The 13,281-nt window shown below is 42.9% G+C and overlaps 1 protein-coding gene across 1 annotated transcript in view; it reads right to left on the bottom strand.

The window, feature by feature from the left end:
* The window catches only part of SPEF2 (sperm flagellar 2), a 175,147-nt gene that overhangs the window by 17,408 nt on the left and 144,458 nt on the right, over window positions 1-13,281 (bottom strand). Inside the window, 1 exon segment of the mRNA XM_057540876.1 lies at window positions 9,541-9,633. Coding sequence (XP_057396859.1) covers window positions 9,541-9,633 — 93 coding nt within the window.

Below are 13,281 nucleotides of genomic sequence, written 5' to 3'. Positions count from 1 at the left end.
TTTTCTATTTCTTCCTGGTTCAGTCTCTGAAGGTTGTGCTTTTCTAAGTATTTGTCCATTTCTTCCAGGTTGTCCATTTTACTGGTATAGAGTTGCTTGTAGTAGTCTCTTAGGATGCTTTGTGTTTCTGCAGTGTCTGTTGTAACTTCTCCTTTTGCATTTCTAATTTTATTGATTTGAGTCCTCTCCCTCTTTTTCTTGATGAGTTTGGCTAATGGTTTATCAATTTTGTTTATCTTCTCAAAGAACCAGCTTTTAGTTTTATTGATCTTTGCTATTTTTTTCCTTCATTTTTTTTCCCATTTATTTCTGATCTGATCATTATGATTTCTTTCCTTCTGCTAACTTTGGGGATTTTTTGTTCTTCTTTCTCTAATTGCTTTAGGTGTAAGGTTAGGTTGTTTATTTGAGATGTTTCTTGTTTCTTGAGGTAGGATTGTATTGCTATAAACTTACCTCTTAGAACTGCTTTTGTTGCATCCCATAGGTTATGGGTCGTCATGTTTTCATTGTCATTTGTTTCTAGATGTTTTTTTGATTTCCTCTTGGATTTCTTCAGTGATCTCTTGGTTATTTAGTAGTGTATTGTTTAGCCTCCATGTGTTTGTAGTTTTTACAGTTTTTTTCCTGTAATTGATATCTAGTCTCATAGCTTTGTGGTTGGAAAAGATACTTGATACGATTTCAATTTTCTTAAATTTACCAAGGCTTGATTTGTGACCCAAGATATGATCTATCCTGGAGAATGTTCCATGAGCACTTGAGAAGAAAGTGTATTCTGTTGTTTTTGAATGGAATGTCCTATAAATATCATTTAAGTCCATCTTGTTTAATGTGTCATTTAAAGCTTGTGTTTCCTTATTTGTTTTCATTTTGGATGATCTGTCCATTGGTGAAAGTGGGGTGTTAAAGTCCCCTACTATGATTGTGTTACTGTTGATTTCCCCTTTTATGGCTGTTAGCATTTGCCTTATGTATTGAGGTGCTCCTATGTTGGGTGCATCAATATTTACAACTGTTATATCTTCTTGGATTGATCCCTTGATCATTATGTAGTGCCCTTCTTTGTCTCTTGTAATAGTCTTTTTTTAAAGTTTATTTTGTCTGATATGAGAATTGCTACTCCAGCTTTCTTTTGATCAATTTGCATGGAATATCTTTTTCCCTCCCCTCACTTTCAGTCTGTATGTGTCCCTAGGTCTGAAGTGGGTCTCCTGTAGACTGCATGTATACAGGTCTTGTTTTTATATCCATTCAACCAGTCTATGTTTTTTGGTGGCAGCATTTAATCCATTTACATTTAAGGTAATTATTGATATGTATGTTCCTATTACCATTTTCTTAATTGTTTTGGGTTTGTTATTGTAGGTCTTTTCCTTCTTTTGTGTTTCCTGCCTAGAGAAGTTCCTTTAGCATTTCTTGTAAAGCTGGTTTGGTGGTGCTGAATTCTCTTAGCTTTTGCTTGTCTGTAAAGGTTTTAATTTCTCTGTGGAATCTGAATGAGATCCTTGCTGGGTAGAGTAATCTTGGTTGTAGGTTTTTCCCTTTCATCACTTTAAATATGTCCTGCCACTCCCTTCTGGCTTGCAGAGTTTCTGCTGAAAGATCAGCTGTTAACCTTATGGGGATTCCCTTGTATGTTATTTGTTGCTTTTCCCTTGCTGCTTTTAATATTTTTTCTTTGTATTTAATTTTTGATAGTTTGATTAGTATTTATCTTGGTGTGTTTCTCCTTGGATTTATCCTGTATGGGACTCTCTGTGCTTCCTGCACTTGATTGACTATTTCCTTTCCCATATTAGGGAAGTTTTTAACTATAATCTCTTCAAATATTTTCTTAGTTCCTTTTTTTCTCTTCTTCCACTGTGACCCCTATAATTCTAATGTTGGTGCATTTAATGTTGTCCCAGAGGTCTCTAAGACTGTCCTCAATTCTTTTCATGCTTTTTTCTTTATTCTGCTCTGCAGTAGTTATTTCCACTATTTTATCATCCTGGTCACTTATCCGTTCTTCTGCCTCAGTTATTCTGCTATTGATTCCTTCTAGAGTATTTTTAATTTCATTTATTGTGTTGTTCCTCACTGTTTGTTTGCTCTTTAGTTCTTCTAGGTCCTTGTTAAACGTTTCTTGTATTTTCTCCATTCTATTTCCAAGATTTTGGATCATCTTTACTACCATTATGCTGAATTCTTTTTCAGGTAGACTCCCTCTTTCCTCTTCATTTTTTTGGCCTGGTGGGTTTTTACTTTGCTCCTTCATCTGCTGCGTATTTCTCTTTCTTCTCATTTTCCTTAACTTACTGTGTTTGGGGTCTCCTTTTTGCAGGCCACATGTTCGTAGTTTCCGTTGTTTTTGGTTTCTGCCCCCAGTGGATGAGGTTGGTTCAGTGGGTTGTGTAGGCTTTCTGGTGGAGGGCACTGGTGCCTGTGTTCTGGTAGATGAGGCTGGATCTTGTCTTTCTGCTGGGCAGAGCTGCGTCCGGTGGTGTGTTTTGGCGTGTCTGTGAACTTACCATGATTTTAGGCAGCCTCTCTGCTAATGGGTGGGGTTGTGTTCATCTTGCTAGCTGTTTGGCATAGGGTGTCCAGCAGTGGAGCTTGCTGGTCATTGAGTGGAGCTGGGTCTTTGCATTGAGATGGAGATCTCTGGGAGAGCTCTCGCAGATTGATATTACATGGGGCCAGGAGGTCTCTGGTGGTCCAATGTCCTGAACTCAGCTCTCCCACCTCAGAGGCTAAGGCCTGACAGCTGGTCAGAGCACCAAGACCCTGTCAGTCACACAGCTCAGAAGAAAAGGGAGGGAAAAACAATACATAAAATAAAATAAAATAAAGTTATTAAAATAAAAAGTTTTAAAAAATTATTTAAAACAGAGTAATTAAAAAGAAAAAGAGGGGGCTTCCCTGGTGGCACAGTGGTTGAGAATCTGCCTGCTAATGCAGGGGACACGGGTTCGAGCCCTGGTCTGGGAAGATCCCACATGCTGCGGAGCAACTAGGCCCGTGAGCCACAACTACTGAGCCTGCACATCTGGAGACTGTGCTCCACAACAGGAGAGGCTGCGATAGTGAGAGGCCTGCGCACCGCGATGAAGAGTGGCCCCCACTTGCCACAACTAAGGAAAGCCCTCACACAGAAACGAAAACCCAACACAGCCAAAAATAAATAAATAAATAAATAAATTTTAAAAAAGAAAAAGAAAAAGAGAGCAACCAAACCAATAAACAAATCCACTAATGATAACAAGTGCTAAAAACTATACTAAGATACACATAAAAATCAGAAACTAGTCAATCGCATACAGCAAACCCCAAGTCTACAGTTGCTCCCAAAATCCACCTCCTCTATTTTGGGATGATGCATTGTCTGTTCAGGTATTCCACAGATGCAGGGTACATCAAATTGATTGTGGAGCTTTAATCCGCTGCTCCTGAGGCTGCTGGGAGAGATTTCCCTTTCTCTTCTTTGTTCGCACAGCTCCTGGGGTTCAGCTTTGGATTTGGCCCCGCCTCTGCGTGTAGGTCGCCTTCTAGCACCTGTTCTTTGCCCAGACCAGAGGGGGTTAAAGGAGCAGCTGCTTAGGGGGCTCTGGCTCTCTGAGGCCAGGAGGGAGGGGCACGGAATGTGGGGCAAGGCTGTGGGGGCAGAGGCCAGCGTGACATTGCACCAGCCTGAGCCGTACCGTGTGTTCTCCCAGGGAAGTTGTCCCTGGATCACGGGCCCCTGGCAGTGGCGGGCTGCACAGTCTCCTGGGAGGGCAGGTGTGGATAGTGACCTGTGCTCGCACAGAGGCTTCTTGGTGGCGGCAGCAGCAGCCTTAGCATCTCATGCCCATCTCTGGGGTCTGCGCTGATCGCCACAGCTCGCGCCCGTCTCTGGAGCTCATTTAGATGGTGCTCTGAATCCCCTCTCCTCGCACACCAGGAAACAATGGTCCGTTGTCTCTTAGGCAGGTCCAGACTTTTTCCTGAACTCCCTCCCAGCTAGCTGTGGCGCACTAGCCCCCTTCAGGCTGTGTTCACGCCGCCAACCCCAGTCCTCTCCCTGGGATCCGACCTCCGAAACTGGAGCCTCAGCTCCCAGCCCCTGCCCGCCCCGGCAGGTGAGCAGACAAGCCTCTCGGGCTGGTGAGTGCTGGTCGGCACCGAGCCTCTGTGCGGGAATCTCTCTGCTTTGCCCTCCGCACCCCTGTGGCTGTGCTCTCCTCCGTGGCTCCAAAGATTCCTCCCCCCACCATGCTCCGTCTCTGCCAGTGAAGGGGCTTCCTAGCGTGTGGAAACCTTTCCTCCTTCACAGCTCCCTCCCACTGGTGCAGGTCCCAACCCTATTCTTTTGTCTCTGTTTTTTCTTTTTTCTTTTGCCCTACCCAGGTAAGTGGGGAGTTTTTTGCCTTTTGGGAAGTCTGAGGTCTTCTGCCAGCGTTCAGTAGGAGTTATTCCACATGTAGATGTATTTTTGTGGAGAGGATGGTGATCTCTACGTCTTACTCCTCTGCCATCCTGAAGGTCCTCTGGAGAATCTTTTTTAAATGTATGTATATGCATAGCTGATTCACTTTGTTATAAAGCAGAAACTAACACACCATTGTAAAGCAATTATACTCCAATAAAGATGTTAAAAAAATAAAATAAAAATAAAATGTAGATTCTTATTAAATAAACGGCTCTGGAGCAGTCTCAGATTCTGCATGTTTAGCAAGGTCCTATACAATTCCCAAGCCGCTGGCCCTGGCCTACACTTAAAGAAGCAAGTGCCTAGATCTAGAGATACCATGTTATTCTTTATTACTGACAGTCCTTACAACTATGAGCAAATCTAATTATACATCCATGAGATAACAATTGGAAAAATTATTTTCTGATATTTGACAAATCCAATCAAATTTAAATAAAAATAACTTTGATAGGAAAATACGTAAAGTCTGTTATGCTATGAATCAGAAAAGAATCTTAGAGGTCAATGGGCTCTGCAAGCTCGTTCATTCAGTCACCCCTTTTTATCAAACGTTTACTGAGGGCCTGCTGTGGCACCGATCTAGGCTCAGATGCTTCAAAACGCTCTCTGATGGTAAGGCAGCCTTAGACATTTCAAGAGTCATGATCCAGCTTTTGGGTTCCTTCAGGACCTTATATTTTCTTCATCTTCCCACTTGCCTTTGGAAATCCTCAGGGATTCCCAGCAGGACTAGGGGTAGAAGGGAGCTGACACCAACAGATAACCATGGCATAGTCCCTTCATATTCATCTTCCATTTCTTTCATATGAATCCTTGAACTTTAATATTATTTTCATTGAAATGCTCTTAAAAAATGCTGTGTAGGTGCAACACATTATTTCCGTTAACAAAGAAGTTCAATAAGATATATTGAAGGAAGATGGGCAAAAATAAAACAAGTTGACATGTGAACTCTTTCTGTAATTACACAGGCTTGATTTTAAACCAATGGATGAGACATTCAAAAAAGGGAAGGCCTGCTATGTTCTTAAGATCATTTAAAATGTTGTTATAGGAAGACTCCTAAGAAGGCTTCAAAGTTTCCCTGGAAAACCCCCTCAAATACATATCTTGTATAATCCCTTCCCCTTGAGTATGGGTGGGACTTGTAGATGTGATGGAAAGCCAATTTTCAGGAGTAAAGGTAAAGAAGAGATTTTGCAGATACAATTAAGGTCCTTAATCAGTTGATTTTGAGTTAATCAAACGAGAGCCCAACCTTGGGCCCTGATCTAATCATGTGAGCCCTTTTAAAAAGGACCCAGGCCTTCAGGGAGAGATTTGAAGCCAGCAAGATGCTTTCCTGCTGGCCGTGAAGAAGCAAACTCTGAAACTGTGAGAGGGCGTGCGGCAGGGAACAACAGGCAGCCTCTCAGAGCTGAAGTTCTCAGTCCTACAACTGCACGGATCTGAATTCTGCCAGCAACCCACCTTGGAAGCCAGTCCTGGAACCAATATTGGAATTGGCCTCAGCTAAGACTGCAACCCCAGCTGACACCTTGATTTTAGCCTTCTGAGACCCTGAGCAGAGGACCCAGCTAAGCCATGACTGGACTTCTGACTTACAGAAATGCTGAGGTAATAACTGGACCTTGGTTTAAGCCACTAAGTTTGTGGAAATTTGTTACATAGACTCAAAACCCAACACAAATATACGGTTTCATTCATTCAACCAGTACTTATTGACTGTGCAGAACCTTAGATGGCTCCAGAACAGTACTTAGGGCTGTTCTAGACTGTTCTAGGTGCTTGAAATGCACTTACTAGGAAAGAGATAAAGATGCCTGCTTTTGAGGAGCTTACTTTCTAGAAGAGGAAGACAGACAGAATAAATAAATTAGATAGTAATTATGGAAACACAGGGGAAAAATGTAGGTCAAGGAAAGGGGAATTGGAGTGAAGAGTGGGGAAGGGGGGCAGGTTGCAGAATTGAGAAGATGAAATTTGGACAAAGGTTGGAGGTGGGCAGGGAGTAGGCAGGTAGGACATGCAGGGGAAGGGCCACACAGGCAGAGGAAAGTGCAGAGGCCAGTGTCCTTAGGTGGGAGCACGCCTGCACATTTGATCAACACGGAATAGGCCAGAGTGGCTGAGGCAGGGGTCAGAAGAGGCAAGGCCGGTTTGTTTCTTGAGGGCTTTCGGTTTTCCTCTGACTAAAACACAGTGCTGTGGGATGGCTGGAGTAGAGGCTGCTGTGATCTGCCTGTGACCTGAGCCAAGACAAGGGAGACATGGAGGACCTGTGGTGAGGCCGCTGCTGTCATGCAGGTGAAGTTGGCTGGTTTCTTCCAGTGACAGCAATGGGACTTGGAAGAGGTGGTCTGATCTTGGACGTATTTTGAGGGTAGAACTACAAGGATTTCCTGAAGGACTGGATGTGGGGTTTTGAAAAGGAAGAGAACTGGGGATGACTCCTAGGGTTTTGGCCTGAGCAAGAGGAAGGACAGAGTTGCCACTGACCGACATGGAGAGGGCTCTAGGTGAAGGTGGGGCAGTCGGGTGGTGGGGATGGGAGGTCAGGGACCCAGTCTTGGACATGATGAGTTTGAAATGTCTACTAGAACATTCAAGTGGAGATGTCCAATAGGCAGTCGTGTCTATGAGTCTAACGTTTGGAAGAGAGGTTTGGGGTGGAAATAGACACTTGGGATTTGTTAGCAAAAAGCTAGTATTTCAAACCACGAGCCCGGCTTCAACAAATATTAACAGCCCAAAGAAATAGAAGGATTTCACATGGACAGAAGCTGTGGAGAAGAGATTAAGACAAAACTGTGAATTTGCATATGGTGAGATAAAATTGCCTTTTCTCAAGAAATCCCTATGAATTTTTAAAACACTGGAATAGTTGCTCTTGATGTTGTGTGGAAAGCTGGGCAGCCAGGCCATGGTTGAACCTTGTCAGTTATAAGGAAGTGACTTGTCACTGGCAGGGGACAACGATGTGATTGCAACACAGACATGTCTCAGGGTTCCTTTTTCGGATGCAACTGGACCTCTTACCCAGTGCCTAGGACTCTGAGGTCATCTGAGCCCACAGACAGCAGTAATTACGGTCTGTCTCTGGGAACCCTGGCGGCCCTGGATTGTAGAGAACACAGATGACAAAGCAGGGGAGCTGGGTGTGGCCAGCTAGATCGTAGGCCAAGCCCTCTTTTTAAGAGCCTGCAGAGGCCCCGGCAGGTGAAGGGATCTATTCAAGGTCTTACGGTGGGTCAGGTCAGAACTGGGAGCAGAGGCCAGGCATCCTGACGCTCAGAATTCCTCTTCATGGGGTGCTTTTTCCCCTGATTGGGTCTTTACTTATTCTAATTATGGCCAAAAAAGTAAACTTATTATATTGTTTTACGTTTTCCCTTTGCACCCCTTTCTTTAGCTTCTTAACCATTAACTAGTGTTTTACCATGTAGAGCTAGCGTGATTAGCTTCTGTTTAGCTGACACTTATGTCGGGCTTACTGTGTGCCAGTCACTGTTCTAAAAGTATCACACATATGACCTCACGCTGCACAACACTCCCAGCAGAGAGGGATGAAAATAAAACCACAGCACAGAGAGGGTAGGTAACTCCATCAAGACCTCACAGCTTGTCAGCCATGGCATCTGTGCTTTTAATCCCAGTTGAAGGGCGTTGAGATTTATGAAATGTTGAGCATCCAGTTCATGGGGCAGAGAGGACACCACCCTCTTCTGTCCTCTGGACAACACACACACACACACACACACACACACACACACACACACACCTGTCAACCATCCTTTGCCCTGTAAGAGCGCTTCTTTCTCAGGCTCTGTGGTCCTGCCTCTGCCCCCCACTTTGTTCCTTTCCTATGTTCACTTTCCAGCGGTTTGGGTAGCAGCCGGTGGGAGCCACACCCTTCCTTGGCATCCCAAGGCCCTTTCCGGCCTCACAGTGTCGCAGTCCTCGGGGCTGACCAACACAGGCTGTCTCCTGCCTTTAGCAGCTCTGTGAGCAACGGAAGGGCTCCGCTCTGATAAACGTTTCTAAAAACTTCTGGCTGAAAAGGAAGTTACTTGACATCATATTCAGACTGCTGGCTTCTTCTCAAGGAATGAAGAACCTGTTTATATTGTTGACAGATTTGTTCACAAAATCATATAGAGACACCTTCCAAAGCTGTACAGGAGAATTGAGCTCAGTCCTCCAGTTTATAAAACAACCAACAACCAAAACAAAAAAACTGCCCGTGCAACTGCCAGCCTCATGTCTTGGCCTTTTTATGGTAACTCCCTGACCCCTTTCTTTCACCTGCTCTCCTGCTAGCATCTAGCAGAGATGCTCAAAGAATATGCATCCAATTGAAGGGAATTGCTCACTTTCAGTTTACACTGGAGTCATGCTCAATTTTGCACTGCAGTTTTTAACTCATGGCTGGCTGAATTGATCAACTATATACATAGTTTGCTGTCATGTCTGAATCTACCATTCAACTTTTCTCATATTTTATTGAGCTTGGCTGTGTTGAAATCAGAACGGTTTTCAGATTTTAAGGGCTTGCATTCTATTGTGGCCTCAGGGATAGAAGCTAATGATAACAATAATGATGATGATGATATTTTTGATGATAATAATGATAATCTGATGGGTAGTGGGCAATACTGTATGCAAACTCTTGGAATGTTGCTCAAGTTAGTCAAAATCAAAGAGAAATGAACAAAGACATATATTGGTGAAAGTCAGTTCTTATCCAAAGCTTTTACAATTGGAAGGGAATTTAGTGAAAAATGTGTTCAGGACCAGCTTATTTGCTAGATGAGAAGAGTGAAACCCGGAGAGCTTATGGATATTGTCTGGGATCACATAGTGAGTAAACAGGAGAAGCCTGTCTATGATTTTGGTCCCTGCTTCCCTCCAGACCCTCCTATGCTATCTCCGTAGTGAATATTAAACTCTGCACTTGGGGGATACAGCAAAGGAACCGGGAGTCAGGGTGGAGTCTAAGACTAATTACACAAGTGGAAGAAAAGACAAAGAAATGGATCAATGTTATGATACTACATACAGTTTTTAAAGATATCAGGAATTACCTCTATAAGATGCTCCTGCCTATTGAATGGCAGAGGTTCAAGGGGATTTTCTGGAATTTTTCTATCTTCATCTCCCGTAAACCACAGACCAGCCTACACAGAAAACAAAAATGAGAATCATTAAAGTTACACTGAGATGTAATTGTTCCTCTGAAAGCCACAGAGATTGAAGCCATCTCTGCAGGTGTCTAGAGCAGTGGTCTCCAAAGTAGGGTGCAGAAACCATGGGGATGCTGGAGAAAATACTGGAACTTCCATTCACATGTATTGGATCTCATTCTTTTGTAATTTTTATTTAAAAAATTTTGATAATGTATAGAATGCATTAGTGCAGTAGTACACGTGAATAATTTATAAATGAAACCCCACATACTGGGGTGCCTGCTATACTGTAACTGTTGGAGCATGCGACGAAGCTTGGAGGTCCCCGCCCTGGATGTTGCTTGCATAGCAGTACTTTGGAGGGGTCAGTGCCCTCCACTAGCTCATCTTGCTCGTGTCCTATTCATGTTGCTCTCTGTTCTCGGAGCTGAGTGTGGTGCTGGGGCAGATTGTTGGTGTTGGAAATCTTTGCTGAGTGAGTGACTGACTGAATCAAGAGCTCAGGACCTACTTTTTAATGACAACCTTCATTCTCAGCCCATGTCTGACACTAATTACCAAACCCCTCAGTTCCCATTTGGCAATGCCTTGCCCCCACTCCCTTCCTCTCACGTCCACGGCTGCCACGCTGGTGTACAGCCTCCTTGCCTCCATCACGGGCTGCTCCAGCAACCTCGGAGCTGTCTTCATTTCCAGTCTCTCTCTTATTTGTTTCAGCTCAGACCATTTGACCATATCAATTTTCTCAAAACTTTAATCTTGTCATGTCATTCTCTGCTTAGAACCATTTCCTACTCTTGCTCTTTTGCTCACATCGTTACTCCTACTTGAGGTGACTACTTGTTCACCAATGTAAACCTACTCATCTTTCCAGACCCAGCTTAGATCACACCTCCTCAGGGAAGCCCTCTTTGATCTCTCCTTGAAACCCCAATTTGACTTATTTATACCAGATATTTGGCATTCAGTTCATTCCTTTGGGTGTTTTCATTCATGTCTGTTATTGAACATCAGGTATTAATTCCTTGGGTTCGAAGAATATGTCTTGCCAAGCTTAACTTTTATACATGGCAAGCACTTCATATACATAAGCATCTTGTTCCTAGGTCTTTCTCCCTTACCATCTTCCAGAGTGACAATCTACCCTTGGCACTGCCTACTTCCAAGAACCATTGGCCAGCCTAACCTGACTCTGGCCTATGCTTGTGCCTTCTTTCCTTCGAAGAATCACCCGTGTTTTGAGAGAAGGCTGGAGTGACACTAGGTAGCTTGTAAGGGGATGCAGCCCCCAGAGGTGAGGACCGGGTTTTCTTTTCATTTAGAATAGAGGAGTGCTGGCCATGCAGAAGCCTGTGAGGGAGAAGACACAGAAGAAGCTAAGGTCCAGCATGGGCTCAGGCTTTGAATGTAAGTGCCTTGCACTGACCAGAAAGAGTCCTTGCCCCGTGGCCAATCTGTGGACCATAAGTACCACTCCATGGAGAATAGAGAGATGAGGAATGTAGGTAAGATTTATGCTTCAGGCCATGATGGAGTGACAAAGCTCAGAATTACCCTCTTGCCTTAAATAATAAAAAAATGACCAATATATATGTAACATAATTTTTTCAGACATTAGACAACAGGCAACACAGGACAGTAATTCCTGAAATAAGGAGAGCAATGGGGAGCCCAACTATTGTTCAGGCTACAGTGTCAGGAGAGGCATCCAAATAGAGCTGGCATGTCTTGCTGGGTTGAGAAGATAGATTTGGAGTTGGGGGAGGCCACGATGACTAGAATTTTCAGGGCAAAACACTAGAGATGCACTGAAAGAGAGGGTGAGCCCTAGAGAGCTGTAGAAAGATCTCCTCAAGTCTTGACTGAAAGCCAACCTCTGGATGTATCTGTGGAAAATGCCAGAAGCTGGAGAAAGAACCACAGGAAAGGAGTAAGCTAAACTCTTCCTGAGACTCACACAGGGCTGGGACTATGTTACAACCAGGGAAAATGTTACCACCCGGCAGAGTGGAAGGACCTCTTGATACACAAGGCATTGGGTAGCACCCCCAGGAGGATATTGCCTTAGTAGTGGGGCTAGATTAACCCTAAACTAAAGTTTGCTCTGGACCCACCCTTATCAATCTTAATGTAACCTTGAAAGTATAAAACTGATTGCAAATAACATTACTGCATGCCCGACAATATTTAAAGGTATATAAAATTGGACACCCATCAATATAAAATTTATAACATCTGGCATCCTATACAAAGGCATGCAAAAAAGCCAGAAAATATAACCCATAGTCAGAAGAAACATCAATCAATAGAAACAAACACTGAAATACACAGATGATAGAATGAACAGACAAGGATGTTCATTTAGCTGTTCTAAATATATTTCATTTATTCAAGGAGACAGAGAAAAATGCATATAATGAAGAGAGAAATGAAGGATATAAAAAAGACCCAACTTAAAAAGATAAAAAATATATTTCAAATAAAAATACACTGGATTGTATTAATAATAGATTTGACTCTGCAAAGGAAATGATCAGTGAACTAGAAGATGGAGAAGTAGAAATGAATACAAAATAAAGTCAGAGAGAAAAAAAATTAGAAAGAAAAAAGAATCCAGGATCAGCAACCTGTGGGACAAACATGTAACTGGATTTTGAGAATGGGGGAGAGGAGTACAGAAAAAATACTTGGAAAAAATTTTCTGACAATTTTCCAAATTTGACAAAAACTGCAAACCCACAGGTGCAAGAAGCTCAGTGAAACACAAGCAAAAGAAATATGAAGAAAAGCACGCCGAGGTACACAATAATCAAATTGCTGAAAACCAGTGATAAAGAGGAAATATTAAAAGAAGGATTCCTACTCATCCCTGATTTCTCAACCATCAATTCCATATCCAGTTGTTTCAACGCACAGGAATTTTCCCTTATTCTTAAAACCAAGAATTCAGTCATGTTAGTTTTTAAAAAATAGATGATATTTTAAAGATTAGGAAACTGTTTCAAAGTGTTTCACATACAAGAGGGTCACATGAGAAAGAAGAAAGAACCTAATCAGAGAACAACTTATATTTTTAAAAAAGTCATCCATGAAAACGTTAGCAGTGCGAAATGTTAAACGTGAACGTAGGGTTGGGTTTAAATTGATCAAGCAAGGTTCAGTCAACCACATCTTGCCCCACTGGAGAATCAGGTGATTTATCCTTGAAATGTGGAAATGTCCTTTGTACTCTCTTACTAAAATATGGTCAAAGAATTTTAGGTTAGTTTACTTTTCCTTAGAGAACAAGTGCTGCGCTGTTTGGATCCTAGAACATCTGACTCATTAAGCCTATGGTAACCTGCATTCTCACTGACAGAAGATGAGTCGAGAGAGTTCACCATCAAAACATTCTGCATGAGTGTGACTAAACATCCACACGTGACAGAGGCAAGAGTGTGACGGCTGCAATAGGGCTGGAGCAAAGGCAGGTGCACTTTTATGCTCGCCTGGCTTAGCCCAGGTATGCGACCCCAGCAGCTTCACAAACGCTGTATCTTATTCTATTTTAGAAGCTGGGGAAATCAGCACACTCTTAAGTGGCGGTTATGGTGAACTTGCAGTTAGTCAAAAGAAAAGAAAAAAGACAAAATGAAAAGC

Source organism: Balaenoptera acutorostrata, chromosome 2 (assembly GCF_949987535.1).
Source record: "Balaenoptera acutorostrata chromosome 2, mBalAcu1.1, whole genome shotgun sequence".
Lineage (NCBI taxonomy): Eukaryota > Metazoa > Chordata > Mammalia > Artiodactyla > Balaenopteridae > Balaenoptera > Balaenoptera acutorostrata.
Note: the sequence above shows the minus strand (reverse complement) of the source record. Positions and strands in the feature narration are given on the sequence as shown.